Below are 21,137 nucleotides of genomic sequence, written 5' to 3'. Positions count from 1 at the left end.
CTATATAACATACAACTTAAATGTGGACTCGATGCTATTTTATTTCGAGTACAAAATTTGTAGACAGGAGCCTATGTTTCAACCCTCCCCATTTTATCGATATCGATAAGAATCGCAAGCGTGTAGCGTACTACACTATTTAAATGGGTTATGTTGGTATTATGGTTCCTTGACAGTTCTTTGTCGTAGATTTTGGTAATGATTTGCGAAACAACCTGATTCCACTCGCTAGTATGGAAGTCCCGTCTCTTAAAACGTAGTGATTATATGCTCTTTGTATGATACTTTCATTTTAATGCAACAGTGTGGAACTGGACTAATGACATTTAAAGGAAGAAAGTATCAAGTAGAAGTTTAATTTATTTTCATAAATACCGATAAAGATCTATTTTGAACACAATATGATATAATACGACCGAATCTCGATTATAAATTTTTACAATCGATAGTAGATTGTGATTTATATGCAACCTCTCTGGCAGTAACTTTCATGCAAAAACAAAACGCAAAAAGAACAGTTCGAGTAGAGAGTTTCTATTATTATTGTATAGAAATAGAACTAATAAATTAAAGGAACAAATATAATTAAATCATATTTCATTGAGTCTAAATAATTTAGTTACTCCAAAATAACATAGTTACATAATTTAGCAATCGAAATGTTCGTGTAAATCATTATATTTTATGAACTTTCAATCAGTTCTACTCGAACGAATCCTGTCTGTCAAAAATGCTGTTCCCCAAAAGTGCTCTTTCCTGTTTATAAATTAAATAAATAGTATTTTCTAAAGTATTAATCACCATGGCGGTGGCCGGCACGTCAGTGGGCAAAACTAAAGGCCCTACAGTTGACCCTGCGCTATGTCGATGCTGCCGCTCCATAAAGAAATGCCGACTTTTGAGCAGCGAATACGAGTGGCTTGGCAAGAAGGAAGTTTACTCCGATATGTTGATGGATTGCTTCGGCTTTCTTGTAAGTTTGTTATTTATTTAACCTTATTTTAATCCTTCACTGAACAGTCTGTGTAATGTACTAAGGAAGGAATACACTTGATCTGTTTAAAGATGCAAATTTGTATGTATAACAGTGAGGGATACATTTACATATTTATTTAATATTAATTGCACCAAAAGATTCATATACTAGCCGTGTCTTATCCAACCTCGACATTGGCAGAATCATCAACACCTTGATGGAGCCATAACACGAAAAATTGATTGATATACAGTACATAAGGTGGACTTGATATTACAGACAACTACCTAAGAAAAGTTAACAAAGCAGAAATATTGCAGGTGAAGCTACATAAAACTTGCTAAGAAAAACATAGTTAGGATTATGCATTTTTGACCTAAGCCTCAGTGGAAATGTATATGAACTTTGATTATTAATCAAGTCTTTTAGCCTGGCTAATAGTTACCCTGCTTATTAAGTTTGTGGTTTTAGGTTTAAATCATGGTAAGAGCATTTATTTGTATGATATGCTGTCTGTGTTTAATACCCACAACAGGTTATAATATTATTAAGCACTTTATTGAATAAAGATTTTATCTATCTATTTATTGTACATAAAATAAGTTACTATTCAGTTTTAGAGAAATTTTGGTACAAAAATGTCTTTATCTCTAAAAGGGATCTGTAGTCTTTGAGTAGATCAGAGGGAAACTCCCAAGATTATAATACACAAACTTATTATAAACTAATAAATTTACTGTGGGTTATGGTTCATTTGTTTAATTTTGATTAAATTGTCCACAAAACTGGTCCCAGCAGTGTCAATATTTCACATATATTTTCAGCTCTCCCATTTAGATGGGGAGCCTAAGGACAGTGGAGTGTGCGCCACATGTGTTGGGCGTCTCCGGGAAGCCGTGGCCTTCCGGCAGCAGGTTCTGCAGAGCGAGCAGGCCTTCCTCAACTCCCGGCTGGAGAACAAGGATGGTAAGGCAGCGAGAGATTCATGACTCTTTTCAATTCATATAATTCATTCAGCTGGTATCTTTGCAAAATTAATCAGCAAATATCCAACATAAATGTAACTTAAAAAATTATAATTTAAAAATTAAATGTTGCCCAATCTATAGTGAGTGGTAAACTCCCTGGGGGTTCACATACCGTACTTTTATAAACCGATCCTTAAGAGGGGAGTATACCAGTTGATTGTCCAATTGTCCATACAAAAAGAGTAAATGTTTTTCCATTTTTAAATATGTTCCATTCTCCATGATTTTTAATTGTTATTAAAATGTTATTAACACAATGTAAAACTAAAATTTTAGTATATTATTAACACAATGAAAAACTAAGCTTATAGGTTTTCCTTTTTTTCAAAATTTACCAAACAAAAAAAGAAAACAATTTTTTTTTTCAAAAAAGCGAATCCTATAAACCTACTCTAGGTCTTACTCTATATTATGCTGAAGCGATGTACATCAAAATCAAAATTATGTGTCAAGATTAAGTTAATGGAAAAAGTTTTCCCTCGAAATGGAATTTCACAGAAAAAATACTGTTATTTCGTTAGATTCGAAAAGCTATTCCATCTTAACTACTTTGGACATGTGTGGCTAGACCCAGACAATTTTGAAAAGCGCATCAAAAGAGCATTTATCTTATTAATTGTACATTGAGCTAATTGTGACGTTATCTATGAAACCTGGATCTTTTGTCGAGGGCGCTTACGTCGCACTGCGTAGCGCAGCCTTGTATTTGTATAGGAGCATCGTTGATAATGGTGTAAGCGCCATCGACAATAAAGTCCTTTTCAATGAATAACGTTACAATTATACGAACGAACAAACAAATCAGTCAAAGGCCGATTTTTTTTATCACTTCTAAGGCAATTTACTGAAATAATCTTCTTATAATGAAACGAATAACTAATTAACTTATAATTAATTCGACGGTTAATTAATTATTGATAAACGTACTCCATATTTATACTGTTTTTATTAGTATTGAATACCTAACTTAGTCTAACCTAACCTAACCTAACCAAATTTTAGTGGTAACTACTGGGAAAAAAAGTAACTAGTGGGTTTTTTTTCCCAGTAGTTACCACTGGTAACAACTTGGTGGTAACTAGTGGGAATTACCCAAAATAACGAGCTCATGTGGTCGCGAACCTCAGTCATGATGAGGAAGCAAGACATGAAGAAGACTGATATTTATTGTATTTGTTAAGTCTGATATCAATTAATTACAGAAGTGCCCCTGGTGGAGACCAAAGTGAAGGTGGAGCCCGTCCCTGACTCGGATGCGTCCGTGGGCGCGCACGATGACCATGATTATGGTAAATAACTCTTCATTTAAATTATAATATTATTTGTTTAATCGTAGAATGTTTTACAGAATATGGCGCTTGAAATTTTGGACATCACAAAAAAAGTGAAGTAAAGCAGCACCATATGTACCTACTGTAAAATATTATATATATTTAAACCTACTCATGAACGTAATGAATGTAAGGAATGTAAGAATTCAATATAAAGAAAGAAATAATAGTACATATCACACACGCACACACTAACACACACACACACACACGCATACTATACACTCTGTCATTTGTATTGCAAGTCAAGTCCTAGTAACAGGTCATTAGCCGGGTCCACACAAGGCGAGCAGACGCGCGAGGCAATTTCCTCACGCACAAAATGGCCAGTGTAGACGTGCCTCGTCCGATTCGGCGCGCTCGGGCGAGGAAAACGCGCGCGCCGCCTCGGCCGAGGCACGTCTACACTGGCCGGTTTGTGTGCGAAGAGATTGCCTCGCGCATCTGCTCGCCTTGTGTGGACCCGGCTAATTACTCACACACTTTTACGCTTTTACGTATTCACAGCAAATTAATGAAATTTTGTAGCGGTTCTTAGTTAATATTGTATAGGTAAAAAACATAAGTAAGTCACCTGTTGTATGCAGTTGTGACGTGTCCGAATAAAAACACACGCACACACACACACACACACACACACACACACACGTACGTACGTTGTACGTAGTATAAAAAAACAAAATAGACATTTGTTTTGTTTGTGTGTGTCTTTTAAACATGTATTGTCTATTCGAACACGTCACAACTACATACAACAGGTGACTTACTTAAGTTTTTTACCTATAATATTGTTAATATGATCATGTGTATGTTCTTTTTTTCTGGTTTTTTTAATTTTGTATGGTTAGTTTTTATATCAATGTTTTATATTTGAATCGTGTCGCCATTAACTCTAGACTTTTTGGACCCGGGTATCTCCTTAAACTACGTCCAAAAGAGAGATATGGGCAATGTGAATGTCATCTCGCCTTGTGTGGTAGGGCACAGCACAGCAGATGTCATTCCAGATCTAGAGCAGAGCCCAACTGGGGAAGTACCTCCACCTTACAGAAAACCGCAGCCAAATAACACTTGACCCTACTCATAGTGTTGTGTTCCTGCCGGTGAGTAAGGTTGCCAGAGCTCAACGAGGGGGGGTGGGGTTAGGGTCGGCAACGCGCATGTAACTCCTCTGGAGTTGCAGGTGTACATAGGCTACGGAGACTGCTTACCATCAGGCAGGCCGTATGCTTGTTTGCCACCGACGTTGTATAAAAAAAAAGACTAAGTTAGGTCCCCACAGAAAAGCAGCGTCACGGATTGCCGCAGCATTATGCTGAGTGTGGATCCTATTTTAGCGTCCAAATGTTTTTTTTATGTCTGCATGCCTTCTTTTTTTTTCTTTTTTTCCACACTTACAACTATGTACTATGTTTATGTACTATGTTGTGGCGTTAAATAAATAATTAATAATAATAATAATAAATATTATAGGACATTATTACACAAATTGACTAAGTCCCACGGTAAGCCCAATAAGGCTCGTTTTTAGGGTACTTAGACAACGATATATATAATATATAAATATTTATAAATACTTAAATACATAGAAAACACCCATGACTCAGAAACAAACATCCATGCTCAACACACGAATAAATGCCCTTACCAGGATTTGAACCCGGGACCATCAGCTTCGTAGGCAGGGTCACTACCCACTAGGCCAAACCGGTCGTCAATAAATGTATTTCCTTTTTTCTTTTCTTCAATTTGCCTCGTTTGCGAATAGCAACAATAAGCTGAGACAGGGTTTCCCTACTGCACACATTGCTGGAATTACTGTTGGTTAAGGCTCGAGTCCTTTGCTTTAAGACGCGTACTCATAGACACACACACGCACATGCACACTCACACACACACACACACACACACCCACCCCTCCCTCTACTCCCCTCTTAAGTGAACTGGAAACCTGGCATCTTTACCCTGTAAGTTTATTAATTTTCTTTTCTATTTTCTACTCAACTCATCATGTAGTAATATAGCATTTTCTGTATTTTAAGTTAATCTGTATCACCTTTAAATAAATAAAATAAATAAATATTATAGGACATTATTACACAAATTGACTAAGTCCCACAGTAAGCTCAATAAGGCTTGTGTTGAGGGTACTTAGACAACGATATATATAATATATACATATTTATAAATACTTAAATACATAGAAAACACCCATGACTCAGGAACAAATATCCATGCTCATCACACGAATAAATGCTCTTACCAGGATTTGAACCCGGGACCATCAGCTTCGTAGGCAGTGTCACTACCCACTAGGCCAAACCGGTCGTCAAACTTTTGTTATTTAAGATACTTTACTGCGGAAGAGCGGTGTCTCTTATCACAAGTATCTCTGAATACTTAAAAAGAGACATCTACCCTGTTATTGTAAAAAGCATGTATGCTAACGAATAAATTAAAAAAAAAAAAAAATTTTTTTTATAAGACTCGACTCAGTTTTTCAGACTTATAATTATAATAAGACCAAACTCGAGTTTTTTTCATTTTATTAGAAACCCGAGTCTTTTGTAGAGACTTGAATCCTTTTCGGAGTTATTTTTTTTACAAATAACTTTGAAATGTGTTGTCTTTATGTAAAATGCATGTACATAACATAAATGATACAATAACGCCTATTTCCTTTACTGTTGTTTAGGTAAAACCTATAAAATTGTTGACCGAGTCTTTATTCGGAGACTCGAGTCCTTTTGAGTCCTTTATTGAGTCCTTTTTAAGCGCAAAAAAGGACTCAATAAAGGACTCGACTCGGGACTTAAAAGACTCAAAAGTTTTTTAAGCTCTGAGTCTCGTAAAACAGAGTCGAGATTCGAGTTCTTCAATTTAGACTCAAAATACTTGAGTTCCTACCTTGTTGTCGCGAAAGTATTGTGAACCAGCTAATATTTGCCAACGTCATGGAGTAGATGGCGCTAGTAGTCACGTTTAAGTAACCGCTTCTAGGTTATTGGGATTTTTTGAGGGAAGTTGAGAGGGTAGATGAGAACGACAGTAGGAAAAAGGAGGTTGTGTGCGAACAAATCGACGCGGCAGTGATATTTGCTTTTAGATCAAGTCAAGAACGTTCTTATGGTGTTATTAGAATAATGATGTGTCTCTGGTATATTGTGACCAACGTTATCAGTACTCAGAAAATGAACAGTGATCCAGTGAGGCTAATATGAACTTAAGGTAAACTTTGTGTGAGGAAAGGGGTCGCTATAAGGGGAGGTTTGGAGGCGACTATTAAGCTCAAGAAACCAGGTGGATAATCATGTGATACTCATGTTATATGTAGGTAATAAAGTCGGACACCAGCACAACTCATATCGTCATCTCACTAACATCCAGGCCTCATAGGTATGTAGTACATTTACATATCGCTTTCCAGTATCCGTAAAAGCATTAGCTCATTCGATAGGTTAATAAGTATGGTGAGCTTGACGACACTTGTTTTGTTGTTCTTAACCTTTTTTTCCTTAACCTTATTTCGTTTCTTTTGTCCCGCGTGCATACACGCATGTGGTTTATGGAATAAATATGTTTTCTTTTTTTTCATTCATTTTACTAATATATTTTTTTTTTAATTTATTTAGAACACAAACAGTCACATATACAAATTTTTGCCTCAACAGAACCAGAATGCAAAATGGAGATAGAGCTAAAGTCAGAGCCACTCGAGAAGCGGAAGAAGACGCGACCGCGACCCTTAGTGCTGAAGAAACGATCCAGGAGAGAGCTGTTCGATAGAGCGCTCGCTCTGCAGGATAAACTTGACATATTGCTGGACAACGGACCACGTGAGTATATATAATATAACATCGTTTTTCAATATTTTTTTAAGTATACAATACTAATAATTCATTATGTAGGCATTACATAGCGTACGCCATGCACGCGCCTTAAACAATTAATTTAGTCAGTGTAAAAAAAGCAGCAAATTTAAATAAGTTTTCGGTACAAGCTTTTATCGCTGACTGTACTTTTCTTTCCACAGGCAACTAATACTCATCGAGAAAAGTCTAAAAACCCCAAACACAGGTTGTTTTATCACAGAGTTCCTATGTCCACCTCCTGTCCATCATCAGATCAGCTCGATGGTACCATAATATTGCATTGTCACCCGACTTACATATGTATGCAAATGTTCAGCTTCATCGGAAACCGGGAAGTAGGTCAAATTTAACTGGCTAGATTTGACCTGTACAAACATACACAGTTATCGTCCCATAGAAAATTTGAAATTCGCGCCACTGAGAAAGTTGTTTGACCGGCTGACGATTTAACGATTCACTATGACATTTCAACTATCTTCTGACGAAATTTCATTCGGGAGGTGATGACTAAATGTGTTTACTTTTTTTACGTCCACGAGGGTTCATTACACATAGCCCTTAACCGCTTTACGAGCTATTGTCCAGGATGCGATGACGAAATTTACGCCTGGCCCGCGGTCTAGTTTGCCCCAATTTTTCCAAGTGATCTCTCATTTTAGTAATTAATCAGGATGATAGGAAAGGAACGCGGTGTTGTATAGAAGCTGTTCTTCTTGAATATTTACTAGTCTCTGATCTTAACTATTATTTCTAGCATCCCCGCCGAAGAAGCTGAAGCCACAAAAAAAGAGTCCCGACGACCACGACCACATGGTGTACCACAACACCACCACTATAGTGCTCCACTCGTACGTCTGCCCGTTCCATAATAGGATCAGCAACTATTACTGCTACTACTGCAGGGTACGTTTAAACACGCTGGTCTTGTCTGTCCTACCCTCAGAGTGTTGGAACAGCAACTATTACTGCTACTACTGCAGGGTACGTATAAACACGCTGGTCTTGTCTGTCCTACCTTCAGAGTGTTGGAACAGCAACTATTACTGCTACTACTGCAGGGTACGTATAAACACGCTGGTCTTGTCTGTCCTACCTTCAGAGTGTTGGAACAGCATCGCAATAGTGCTCAACTCGTACGTCTGCCCGTTCCATAATAGGATTTTTTTTATTTATTTAGAAAACAAACAGCCTTTTACAAATATGTCTAGAGTAAATGAACTAAAAATAGGCCTAAAGTTTCCTACATTACTAAGAAAACTATTACATAGAAATGTAAATTACGCAATTATAAATTACCGGTTTAGTTGTGTACTACATGCAAGTAAGTTAAGAAAACATACAAAAGTATGAAAAATATGACTCGAACCAAATTGATCAATTTCTAGAAAACAAAATTTGCCGAACTTTGTTCTTGAACACGGACAAACTATGAACAAAAATATCTATATCGTTAAGAGATTCATTATACAAATAACAAGTGCGCCTAAAGAAAGAGTTTTTAGCATACTGTGTGCCACAGGAGGAAATAGAAAATGTGGGTTTAGAACGTGAGTGGAAACGAGAGATTTTGAAGGAAACGCTATCTAATAAAAGGTTAGAATCTATGTGATTTCTAATAATTTTAAATAAAAATAAAACATCTAGATATGCTCTTCTTTTCTCCAATGGAGGGAGACTATGTCTAGCTGCTGACGAAAAATAATCACAGTTATAGCGGCCGGTTCTGTAATCAAGGGACTTACAAAAAATTTTCTGAATCCTTTCAAGTCGTGACTTATGAATGCCAAAATGTGGGCTCCAAATAACACTGCCAAACTCCAAAATACTACGGACGAAAGAATAATACAAAACTTTTAATGTGAATGTACTTTTGAATGGTTTACTTAAACGCAAAATCATTCCTAATTTTTTATATGCTCTCGCCACAATATTATCTATGTGTTCAACAAAGGAGAGTTTAGCATCCAGAGTAATCCCTAAATCTCGGATCGACGACACCCGTGAGACACTGCTACCAGCTAACTTATAATCGAAAGTTATAGGATTATGTTTACGGGAAAATGTGATAGTGTAGCATTTCTCAGCGTTTATAATTAAGTGATTTCGCTGACAATAGTCCTCAAATTGTGACAAATCGGATTGTAACGCAACACAATCATCATAATTCCTAATAGTCTTATATATTTTTGTGTCGTCTGCATAAAGTATGTGGGATGAAGACTGAAAGATAGTATCAATATCATTTACATATAAGACAAATAGAAAAGGCCCCAGGTGAGAGCCCTGGGGAACCCCTGAGGGAACGGGTAGAAACTTCGACCTATAGCCCTTGAGTGCAACCGCCTGACTTCTATTACTAATGTAAGACTTTAACCACCTAAAGAGGTCACCGTGTATACCGATCCTGAAAAGCTTCTGAAGTAAAATTGAATGATCTATTTTATCGAAGCATTTAGAGAAATCGGTATACACGCAAGGATCAGCAACTATTACTGCTACTACTGCAGGGTACGTATAAACACGCTGGTCTTGTCTGTCCTACCTTCAGAGTGTTGGAACAGCAACTATTACTGCTACTACTGCAGGGTACGTATAAACACGCTGGTCTTGTGTGTCCTACCTTCAGAGTGTTGGAACAGCATCGCAATAGTGCTCAACTCTTACGTCTGCCCGTTCCATAATAGGATCAGCAACTATTACTGCTACTACTGCAGGGTACGTATAAACCCGCTGGTCTTGTCTGTCCTACCTTCAGAGTGTTGCAAGAGCATCACTATAGTGTTCAACTCTCACCCTACCACTTTTTGCCACCACCATTACGTCGCCACTTTTTGATATTTAACACAAGAAAGAATAAGGCTCAAAGTCAAATGGCGTTCTAAAAGTTTTAATCATGTGTCGAAAGATGGCAGTAAATTTATTGCGGCTACAAAGTTTACTTTGACAATCGACCTCTATTTCAAATTTTGCTATAACTGAACAATTTGCAACCTGCATGAAACTTTGAACAATCGCGCAATCTAATTCAATTAATTTTTAACAAAACTTTTAGCCAAATACGTTGGCCTAACGGCCGGATATCCGGTATCCGGCGAAACCACTATCCGTTGCATCTCTAATTTTCATGTCGTATCTCCAGGACCAATTCACGAATCCAGTGGAACTCCGCGAGCACACGATGCTGCACAAGCCGAGCATGTTCGAGAGCATGACGGAGAACAAGAAGATACCCAAGATTGACATCACCAGGTAATCAGGAGCAGAGTCCAACTGGGGAAGTACCTCCTAACAGAAAAACCGCAGCCAAATAACAGTAGACCCTACTCATAGTGTTGTGTTCCTGCTGGTAAGAGCTCAACGAGGGGCGGAGTGTTAGGGTCGGCAACGCGCATGTAACTCCTCTGGAGTTGCAGACGTGCATAGGCTACGGAGACTGCTTACCATCAGGCGGGCCGTATGCTTTTTAGACGTAGTGTAAAAAAAAATATATCCGAGCTTGCCCTGTTTGAGAATTTGTACAAGCTTTTATCAACTTGACGACCGGACTGGCCTAGTGGGTAGTGACCCTGCCTTTGAAGCCGATGGTCCTGGGTTCGAATCCCGGTAAGAGCACCTATTTGTATGATTAGCACAGATATTTGTTTCTGAGTCATGGATGTTTTCTATGTATTTAAGTAGCATAGATTGACTAAGTCCCACGGTAAGCTCAATAAGTAAATAAATAAAAATAAATAAATAAATAAATACTATAGGACATTTTTATTACACAAATTGACTAAGTCCCACAGTAAGCTCAATAAGGCTTGTGTTGAGGGTACTTAGAGAACGATATATATAATATATAAATATTTATAAATACTTGAATACATAGAAAACACCCATGACTCAGGAACAAATATCCATGCTCATCACACGAATAAATGCCCTTACCAGGATTTGAACCCGGGACCATCAGCTTCGTAGGCAGGGTCACTACCCACTAGGCCAAACCGGTCGTCAAGAATAAGGCTTGTTTTGTATATATATAATACTTAGACAGCGATATACATATAAATATTTAAATACATAGCAAACACCGATAACCCAGGAACAAATATCCGTTCTCATCACACAAATAAATGCCCTTACCGGGACAAAATAAATAAAAGAAGAAGTTTAGAATTAGGGGTAAAATAAATGATATACTTTCTGTTATATTTCCAGGATCGATTGCAGACTATGCCCCGCGAAGATCGAAACACTAGAAGACTTTAAACAACACATTACAAGCGTCCACAACAAAAAAATATTCCCCGTCCAAAACGAGTTCCTGAAATTCAAGTTAACATTAGACAATATAAAATGCACAGAATGCAACAGCAGCTTTCCATATTTCGACAGTTTGAAAAAACATATGATCGAACATTTCGGGACGTATATATGCGATCAATGTGGGGCGTGTTTTTTGGAACAAAATTCGTTAAGAACGCACATAAAAAGCCATAACAAAGTGGAAGTGAATTTCCCATGTGAAATATGTGGGAAGAACTTGAAATCTAAATACAGTCGGTATTTACACGTGGCTACGGTACACGAGAAAAAACCTACAGTGAATTGTTATAAATGTGAATCTAGTTTTCTGTCTTACGCATTGAGGAATCGACATTTAATAGAGGTGCATGGTGATAAAAGAACGTTTCCGTGTAAATTGTGTGATAAAGTATATAATAGAAGGAAAACGCTTATGGAACATAACAGAAGAAACCATTTGAAGGTATATAAGCATCAATGTGATTTGTGCGAACAAAGATTCTACTTACCCTCAAGGTTAAAGGAGCATATGGCAACACATACTGGGGAAAGGAATTTTCGTTGTGACTTTTGTGATAAGTGTTATCCTAGGCTGCAGTCGTTGCAGGAGCATGTGAGGTCGCACTCGAATGACAGAAGGTATAAGTGTGATATTTGTAACGCGGCGTTTACGCAGAATGGGAGCTTGAAGAGCCATATGAAGAGCCATCATCAGTTCGAGTTGAATGCTAATTTCGGATGAGACGATTAGTAAGTGACCCAAAGACTTGACCTTTGAAAGTGACTTTTTTAAAATATAATTTCTCACAATCCAGCCGCGTAGTCGCGTCTAACGACAAGCCCAAAGTGAACAAGTGGTAAATAAAGACGCGATTTAAATTTTAAACTTATTATATACCCTTTTGGTAAGTATAAAACAAGCTTTCAGATCATGGCAAGCTTTTTTTAATTAAAAACTTTGTATTAGGTACATTTTATCAGTCAAAACTTTTGTGACAGAACTTGTGACCTAACTAAGTACATAAACGCCGGGAGCGGAATTTTATAAAGAAGAATATTTTGAATATAATACGTTTTGTTTCAATTAAATGATTGTAGATTTAATTTTTACTGACATTTTGTAAAAAAATTATAAATAATAAATATATTCGTAAAACAAAAATCAACATATTTTGGGCCATCTTGTACAAAGTTTGTCTGTCATTCCTTCCCGGGCGATAATTCGTAAAGTGATTTGAGATGTGTCATGACACCTCGTAAACGTCAACTGCCGCTTCGTTGGTGGATTGAGGAACTGGTCGTCCGTGGGATTTTATTCAGTAAGTTCTTAAATTTTACTGACTACATTTACTAAACCAAGTTAATGGTGATGGAACACCGAAGTACCTGCAATGTAAAACATGTAATTAACCCGTTGAGCGCCATAGACGTTAACTGACGCGCGGGTACAGCTTAATATAAACTTTTACGCTTAGTGTGGCGTTCAATGGGTTACAAATTATGTTTCCACTTTATTACGATATATTACTAAACTTTATATATGTCTACCCATTAGACTACATTGTGTCATCAAAATTATTTTTTCTACTCATCGACTATAATGGTTGAATTAAGATTTTGTATAAAAAACTAATTGCGTACTTTTCATGGTCGGGCTCCCAACTCAACTATAAGATTAATTTCGATACGCTGTAGTCAACTATAAAAAAAAAAATGACAACTCACTTGCCGCCGCGCTTCCATAGAATAGTGTGTCTACTGAGATACCTACTAATTTTCATAAATTATTCAGGTTTTATAGTAAAATAAAGTATTATTTTAGTTCGTAGAAAAAGTATTGTATACAATAGCGATATAATCAAGCTTTTCAATCTCGTACCTTTCTTAGGCAACTCGGCAAGCTTCGTTGCCTAAACACGGTACTCGACTGAAAAGCTCTCTATTATATGACGATTGTATAAAATACTATTATATAGCTAAAATTACAGAAAGTCAACAATGAGCATATGTCAAGTGTTATTAATTATAATTTGATTATTGTATGTCTGTATTTATGTTTGACCAGATTATGTAAATGAGAAATAATGATACAAAATATGTATTTGAACAATAATAATTACTGTGTATAATAATGTATTTAATTCCATAATAAAATATAGATACTTGTAAGTAATTTAGTATTTAACTTATTTTCTTCATTGATGATGATGATCAAGGCTAGGAACCAGTTTATAAAATACCGGTTAATACCGGTTTATTTCGGTTTTCCTCCAAACTTTTATTAGAAACCGATTTGGCTAATTTTGGTACTGGAATATTTCTAGGTCCAGGGACGGTTTGAACGGTGAAAAAAAATGGAAAGAATGCAAGTGTGGGGTGGGTGCAATGCAATGCAACCTACGTGGATAGTAAATAATAATGCACACACTTAATAAACAATATGTAATGTCCGAAATACAGTTAAAAAGTTATTATTATTTAACACACAGTTCACCGAAACACTAGTTAGGTTCATGCACCATACCATTTATATTAGTCCGTGAATCCATAGGCTAGCATCACGATAAGCTACTAGTCAAGTACGCGGATAGGATTTAACTGGCACTGACGATGCGCGAGCGATCGATCCCGTGACGTAGGTAACACTGATGAAGGACGCGGGCGGCGCACGCGTTACCGGCGCGAGCGGCGGTCGTTGCCTAGCAACGGTTGCCAGCCCGCGCGCCGCCATGTTGTCGGCTGTCGTGAGTGGGTCCACTCGAAAAAGGTTTTGTGACTCTGTTTTGTTTGCGTACTTTGATGTGGAGTAGGCCCCACAAAGAAAATAGTAAAAACAATAATGATATTTTCCCACAACGACGTGTTCAATACGAATTTCTGCATGAACGATTATTAATTGGTTCGGAGGCTTAATTGCCTTTAAACACGTGCGGCAAACGAACATAATAAGCCTGTATATTAATCCTCTTTAAAATAAAATAACAAATTATCATATAAAAATATTGCATTTAAAACGTTCTATATCGCATGAAACCGTCCACGTGGAGTTGGTTTCCATTGTCACGTATTTTCAAGTGTCAATGCTACAGCCAATCACAGCGCCTTATTTTATAATACACCAGTCGTAGTTTGGGTGGTTTAAATGGGGTTGGCCGGTCGAAGTATTAAACAGATGGCGCCATCATAGCTTGCCCTGTCAATTGTGTCAAATTCTTGTTTTTTTTTTTGGAATTTTGTGACCTGGATTCCAGTACTTTAAGCCAAATCTCATAGAACAAAACTAGAGACAGGGGCAAGCTATGATGGCGCCATCTATGCAAACCTTTGACAGTTGCCAACCCCATTGACTAATCATGGTCAAACGAAGTTTCGTCGAAGACAACAAGACCTCAACATTGACGAGTTGCAATTGGTCCGTTATGAGTACTGCGTGTTTTAATAGTGGGGCCACTTTTACGCTGATATTTTGTTTGAGATTAGTCTTCTATGTTTTTTTCGTTCGCTGGTTGCCTCAGATCATATTGGGAGTCACTTGGAGGGATCATATGAGCAATCAAACTGTGCTATCTAAAACGCATTGTTCCTCTATAACAGCAAAGGCTCACCTGGCTTGGCCATGTACATAGAATGGACCCTTCCAGACTCCCACGTCAAGTCATGTTGGGCCAAATAGCAAACGCTAGGAGGCCGGTTGGACGCCCTATGCTTAGATTCGAGGACTGCTGCAAGAGGGACTTGATCTGCTTCGATATTCAACCTCACAATTGGTAATCTCAGGCTAAAATGAGGCCAGAGTGGCGTTGAGTTCTCAAAGCGGGTGTAGACAAGCATGACAAGGGCTGGTTAGAGAACCTTAGGCAGAAAAGACTCCGCGCTGCTAGACCTCCTCCCTTGGACTCTCGTCATGTTTGTGATTGCTGTGGCAGAAGATGCCGCTCTGGTATTGGACTCTTCAGTCATCGCAGACGTTGCAATCAACCCGCAACACCTGATTTTACCCGACGCTGCAATAATCACCTGCTATAGATGTGGTGGCCAATATATATTTATTAATTTGCAACACTGGTCTTCATATTTTTTTCCATTTTTTTTTTTTTATACTTCGTCGGTGGCAAACAAGCATACGGCCTGCCTGATGGTAAGCAGTCTCCGTAGCCTATGTACACCTGCAACTCCAGAGGAGTTACATGCGCGTTGCCGACCCTAACCCCACCCCCCTCGTTGAGCTCTGGCAACCTTACTCACCGGCAGGAACACAACACTATGAGTAGCATCAAAATAACCACTTGCACCAAACAAACACGTGCCGACCTGCGCGCAGCAAATGACTGAGGCGCCTTCGAGCCGAAGCACCGCTCCCGCGCGGCGCCCGCGGCCCCGCGCGGCGCCGAGGCAAACGCGCGCCGCCCACGCCGAGGCGCGTCTCGTCTACACTGGCAGTTTGCCGCGCGAGGAAATTATTAGGCCTATTTAAAAATTAGGTGTTGGTAGCATTTTCGGTGAATCTGTACCTCAAGATACTTTAACGAATAAAATTAACATTGTATATACAAAAATATGTCCTTAAATTAAATTGTGATTAGCCGGGTCCACACAGAGCGAGCATACGCGCGAGGCATGTACGTGCTCGCTCGCTCGCTCTGTGTGGACCCGGCTATTGACGATTTTTAACATATCAATCGCGATTACTCAATCGATTCGAAAAGTAATCGACAGATGTTTACACTGTTATTAACCCTTAAACAGCACGCCTATCGTGCGCGGCGCGTCATCGTTAACCTTGTCACAATGCACGAAGGTTGATATTGGGCAGGAGCCGTGCGCGTCTTTTCACGTCTTTGGCAGTCTGATTAATTCCTCAAATTCTCCATATCCAAGCCCTGATGCTGCTTTTTCACATGGTTCCTCAAACTGACGTTCTGTGTAAATGTTGCATCACAGATCCCACATCTATACTTATTATCACTGTGACTTTTCATATGCAACCTTAACGCCCTGAGCCTAGGGTACGATTTCCCACAATACTCGCACCTAAAATTCCTCTCCCCCGTATGTGTTGTCATATGTTCCTTTAACTGACAAGGGAGATAAAACATCCGATCACAAATATCACATTTATGCTTAGAAATCTTAAGATGAGCTCTCCGGTTATGTTCTCGCCAAGATTTTCTATTATCATAAGACCTATCGCAGTGATCACAAGCAAATTCCCTCTTTTCCCCATGAACCTCTATTCTATGTCGACATCTTAAGGCATAAGTGAAGAACACAGCTTCGCACTTCCCACATTGATAAGTAGGTTCCTTTTTATGCATAGTCGCTATATGCAAGTATCTCCCATTTTTAGATTTAAATTCCTTCCCGCACTCTTTACACGAGTATTTTATTCCTGGCCTTTTATTATGTGACTTCAGATGTTCCGTTAATCTTCTTTCTTCAAAGAAATGCGCTCCACATATATCACAACTGCAACTCCCATAATGTAGCGCCATATGATTTCGAAGTGCGTGAAAATATCCAAAAGTTTCATTACAAACTATACAAGCTAAATGACTTACAGTTAATTTAAATTGTAAAACCTCATTTTGTATTTTAAATAAGTATTTCCCGTGTACACTTGTTATATGAGTTTTAAAATGATCTAAATCGTCAATTTTCTCTTCGCATAATCTGCAGTCTACTCTCAAAACGTCTATTTGAGGCATTTTTTTATTTATTCTAACTAGGTCTTTATATGTATTAGGGTCATGATTTAAAGTATGTTCCCTGAGTTCCTTAGGGTCCGTAAAGACCTCTCTGCAGTAAACGCAGTGGTAGTCGCTGAAGGAGGTCTCGAAGGGGCACACGAAGGAGTTTTCAATTATGGTGGTTGTGTTGTAAAACTGTTTGTCTTCTTGATCCATGCATTTTAGGCGGGGTTTCTCTGGTTGGGGTGGTTCTGAAAAAAAAAAATGGCTGTCACATAGACAGAAAAAACTGTAAATAGAATGACTAATGTGAACCCGAAATAATATTAAGGTCGTAAGACACAGACACATAAAATACCTTTATTAAAACGAGTGTACCTATATTAAACCCTAAGTTCAAAAATGTTTTGCTGTCCCAAAATTTTAAGTAAATATCTCATCGTACTAACAGTTTGTTATATATTTACTATATTTACTGCCTTTAATAACAAGATTTTATAGTGAAAAATTGTACTTAGCTTAATAATTGTTCCGTGGTTGTGTTGTGTACAATTGTAATCGTGGTGTGGGTAGTGTATAAGATACTTATGTATGGAATATTTTAAAATGTTGTTGCCTGCATTCTGTTATAGTGCCTATCAAAATAAAATAAAATAAATAAATATATGAGTGGCCTGAATTAAAAAAAAATTAAAGTCGCCATTAATATTACTATAGCTATTCAGTTCAATAGGCAGATCCACACAGAGCAAGCAAGCGAGCACGTACGTGCGAGGCAAATTCCTCACGCACAAACCGGCCAGTGTAGACGTGCCTCGGTCGAGGCGGCGCGCTCGGGCGAGTAAAACGCGCGCGCCGCCTTGGCCAAGGCACGTCTACACTGTACATCCATCGTACCATTTTACGTAGACACCGACATCTTCCATTTTCCGCGAAAGCAAGTAGCAAGCGAAATAAACAAACTGTCTGTCCTGTGGTACTCCAAAGGACGACATTCGCGAGCCGTCAGTACGTAGCAATGAGTGCTCGTATTTACAATAAAGCAAATAAACACTTAAAGATCTACGCACTAAATAGCTGCGACTGTAAGTCTAAATTACAAACATGGCTTAAATCACAGACCTATCAAGAAACGGAATCACTCTTAAACACTATCAAATGAGTCATTTTACTAACCTTATCCCTATCTGTATAATTTTTTCCCTTTTTGTTAAGCGGTTGTTTGTAAAACTTGTTAAGCGGACATAAAATAGTGCATACAGCTCTAAAAATATTCATATCCATAGGGATACGAATAGTATAGTACTTACAGCCATAAAAATATTTACATTCATAGATATTCGAATATGTTTAAGGCTATAAGCACTCATTTTACGTTACGCTTGATAAGTTTTGTTAAAGTTTTACTCCCATAGTTCCGATCACTGGTAATTATAGCTCACAAATAAAAGATGACATAATGTGGTGGATTATATCATTTTCTATTTTTTCGGTAGCATTTGTTTTAACGGAAATAAAGAGGTTGCAAATCGAGTAACAGAATTTAGTAACCAACTAGGTACATGTATAGTGGAACGACGATAACTATTCCTTTCCCTTCGAAGCCAAAAACCTCCGTAAATAACTCGAAATATAATTAAATTCATCAGGCGGGTCCACACAGTTAGCCGCCTCGCGAGGAATCTCGTTCTTCGGAGACATGCCTCGCCGAGGCAATACGGCGTTAATTTTGTTACATAAAATCTTGTAAAAATAGACAAATCGTACCGTAAGTACACGGTCCGTCCTGCTCCAACAGGCTCCGTAGCTTGTTGCCGAGAGAGCGGAACCGCTTCTGTGCCTCTCGCTCGCTCTTTTTCTTTCTCTTTTCCTTACGGGGCTTCACGACTTCTTCCTTGATGTCTATGTCCGATACTGAAACAAGTTTGTGTGAAAATTGAAATGGAATAGCAGGAAATATGGCTGATTTGGTTGGTACAGTCAGCATCAAAAGTAGCGGATGAAACAACGCGTCAAAATTATCTGATATTCCTTATAACTTTTCCACATATAGATACATTTCTAAAATTCTTGCTAAAAAGAATATATTTTACAGTCTTAGTTGTTATATGTTAAAGACATCACTTTTTGTTAAGCTGTTACAGAATGGTAGATACTTATGAAACGTTATTTGATCCGCTACTTTTGATGCTGACTGTACTAACATATTGCCTAATATTAATAATATAACTAATGTGATTTTTACAGAAATAAATGGGACTGGCAATAAATTAGGCGGGACAAAACATTACATCTTATAATTAACAATATAACACGCATAAAAAAATACAATTTAAAATAGTACTGAATGTATGAAATAGCATACCATTTATATATACACATAATATACAGTAATATACAACTCACAGTGATCATCACCAACATCTGCATCCAACTCATCAACTGGCTCCGACTCCTTGATGCTGGGATCTGGAGGATCTTCCGCTGGCTCCATTTCTACCTTCACCTCTCGTGGCTTCAGCTCGATTTCGATCTTGGTATCTGAAAGCAGGTCATCAGGTTTTTTACAAACTTTTATTTAGTTTCGTTACAATATAGGTGGGCAAAGAACAGACAAAGCATCTGATGGTAAGCACTAAGCAATCAAACCATTGCCCATAGCAAGGCAGTGGTGGGCAAACTTTCTTCATGAGGGCCAGAATTGCAGCAAAAATGTATTTATAATGATATACCAATGCCATATACTTCTTATTTTATCTGGATAAAATCCTTTCTTGGGCCAGAACTGACCCAGGCCTGCTGGCCTTACTTTGCCCACTACTGACCCATGGACACCGGCAAAAACAGAGGGATTACGCTCTGTTGTTGAAGTTGTATTGGTGTTATAATATGGAGTGACAGTTCATTCCACAGTTCAGCTGTGTGAGGCAGGAAGTTTCTGGAGAAACACAGTTGAAGACTGCCAAAAAATAAATATCTTAATTGCCGAAAAATTTATTGTGTAACATTTTACACAGATCAGATAGTTAAATATTATGATGCAATCTACGTTACCATCTCACCCCCGTCTCTTGTAGTCGATCAGATCAAAATGTATAACCTCCTTTTGGTCCTCTAAGTAGTTTTATATTTTAAATATATGAAACATCTATAACCCAGGAAAAAAATCCATAAACACAAAATAAATTATTATGCCATTTTAGCAAACCTGTTGACTTATGCACATGGAGCATATATCTGTGTAGGTAATGCTTACCGCTGGGTTGGTGAATGTGTATGGAGGCATGTAGCAGCCGGTCTTCACACAGCAGCACCTGCTCGCGGAAGGCGCAAGCGTCCCGCAGCCGCCCAACACACGTCGCACATATGAGGCGCTCTGTCTCCACCGTCCCATCTAAATGGGACAGCTGAAAAAATTTGAAAAATGTATGTATACACACTTTTAATCTCAGAGATTGGATTTCAGAAGATTTCATATCATTTCGAAAATAGAGTATAAAATGTTCAGTAATGTAAGTAGGTAACACGTCCAAAGAGTTTGGTATTACGTAGCCTAAGTTGCTGGTTATTGAAGCTTCATACTAACAGTCATAAAAGTAGTTCGGTCTTTGATTTTTTTCAACATACCATCAATCCGAAACAATCTATAAACATATCAGCATACATTTCCTTTTGACCCTGAAATTCGTACTCAACGTTCAACAGACGACATTTCTTGATAGAGCCGCAGCAGCGACAGAGGCCTGGGTCAAATACGGGCCCTTTACGACTCGGGGCACTCATTGTTTTAGGATATTCCGATTAAATGAATGTGTATTTAGCCAACCCAACTTGGACAAATGGACATTCATTTCAGACATTCGTTTGACACATTTGCATGTTTGTTTTCTTTCGTTCAGAAATAACACGCTTTGATTATTGAAATAATTTAGAATACCTGGAAATTTATTTTG

The 21,137-nt window shown here is 38.0% G+C and overlaps 2 protein-coding genes and 1 long non-coding RNA gene across 3 annotated transcripts; 1 reads left to right on the top strand and 2 right to left on the bottom strand.

Moving 5' to 3' along the window:
- The first annotated feature begins 607 nt into the window (after window positions 1-607).
- Window positions 608-13,670, top strand: LOC133531373 (zinc finger protein Xfin-like). Its single transcript, XM_061869566.1, has 7 exons — window positions 608-973; window positions 1,801-1,942; window positions 3,207-3,293; window positions 7,007-7,171; window positions 7,962-8,110; window positions 10,347-10,456; window positions 11,411-13,670. The coding sequence occupies exons 1-7, from the start codon at window positions 803-805 to the stop codon at window positions 12,237-12,239; spliced, it is 1,653 nt and encodes a 550-aa protein (XP_061725550.1). The 5' UTR covers window positions 608-802; the 3' UTR covers window positions 12,240-13,670.
- LOC133531381 (uncharacterized) lies at window positions 5,407-11,240 on the bottom strand. The gene is made up of 2 exons (XR_009801522.1): window positions 11,122-11,240; window positions 5,407-5,572 (listed from the first exon to the last, which is right to left on the bottom strand). It is a non-coding gene; the product is annotated as an uncharacterized LOC133531381 (long non-coding RNA).
- Window positions 13,671-15,577: 1,907 nt separating the features above from the next.
- LOC133531371 (zinc finger protein 69-like) lies at window positions 15,578-21,083 on the bottom strand. The gene is made up of 5 exons (XM_061869564.1): window positions 20,812-21,083; window positions 20,441-20,591; window positions 19,591-19,725; window positions 18,952-19,098; window positions 15,578-17,435 (listed from the first exon to the last, which is right to left on the bottom strand). The coding sequence occupies exons 1-5, from the start codon at window positions 20,965-20,967 to the stop codon at window positions 16,348-16,350; spliced, it is 1,677 nt and encodes a 558-aa protein (XP_061725548.1). The 5' UTR covers window positions 20,968-21,083; the 3' UTR covers window positions 15,578-16,347.
- Between the last annotated feature and the right edge of the window lie 54 nt (window positions 21,084-21,137).

The sequence above is a fragment of the Cydia pomonella genome, chromosome 25, assembly GCF_033807575.1.
Source record: "Cydia pomonella isolate Wapato2018A chromosome 25, ilCydPomo1, whole genome shotgun sequence".
Lineage (NCBI taxonomy): Eukaryota > Metazoa > Arthropoda > Insecta > Lepidoptera > Tortricidae > Cydia > Cydia pomonella.
Note: the sequence above shows the minus strand (reverse complement) of the source record. Positions and strands in the feature narration are given on the sequence as shown.

What these genes read in the sequence shown, in the direction of transcription:
- LOC133531373 (XM_061869566.1), top strand. Translation starts at nt 803, where the DNA reads ATGGCGGTGGCCGGCACGTCAGTGGGCAAAACTAAAGGCCCTACAGTT. An exon ending in TGGATTGCTTCGGCTTTCTT is followed by an intron (nt 974 to 1,800) that starts GTAAGTTTGTTA and finishes ATATATTTTCAG; the next exon opens with CTCTCCCATTTAGATGGGGA. An exon ending in ATTACTGCTACTACTGCAGG is followed by an intron (nt 8,111 to 10,346) that starts GTACGTTTAAAC and finishes TCGTATCTCCAG; the next exon opens with GACCAATTCACGAATCCAGT.
- LOC133531371 (XM_061869564.1), bottom strand. Translation starts at nt 20,967, where the DNA reads ATGAGTGCCCCGAGTCGTAAAGGGCCCGTATTTGACCCAGGCCTCTGT. An exon ending in TAGATTGTTTCGGATTGATG is followed by an intron (nt 20,592 to 20,811) that starts GTATGTTGAAAA and finishes AAATTTTTTCAG; the next exon opens with CTGTCCCATTTAGATGGGAC. An exon ending in GGACGGACCGTGTACTTACG is followed by an intron (nt 17,436 to 18,951) that starts GTACGATTTGTC and finishes TTTTTTTTTCAG; the next exon opens with AACCACCCCAACCAGAGAAA.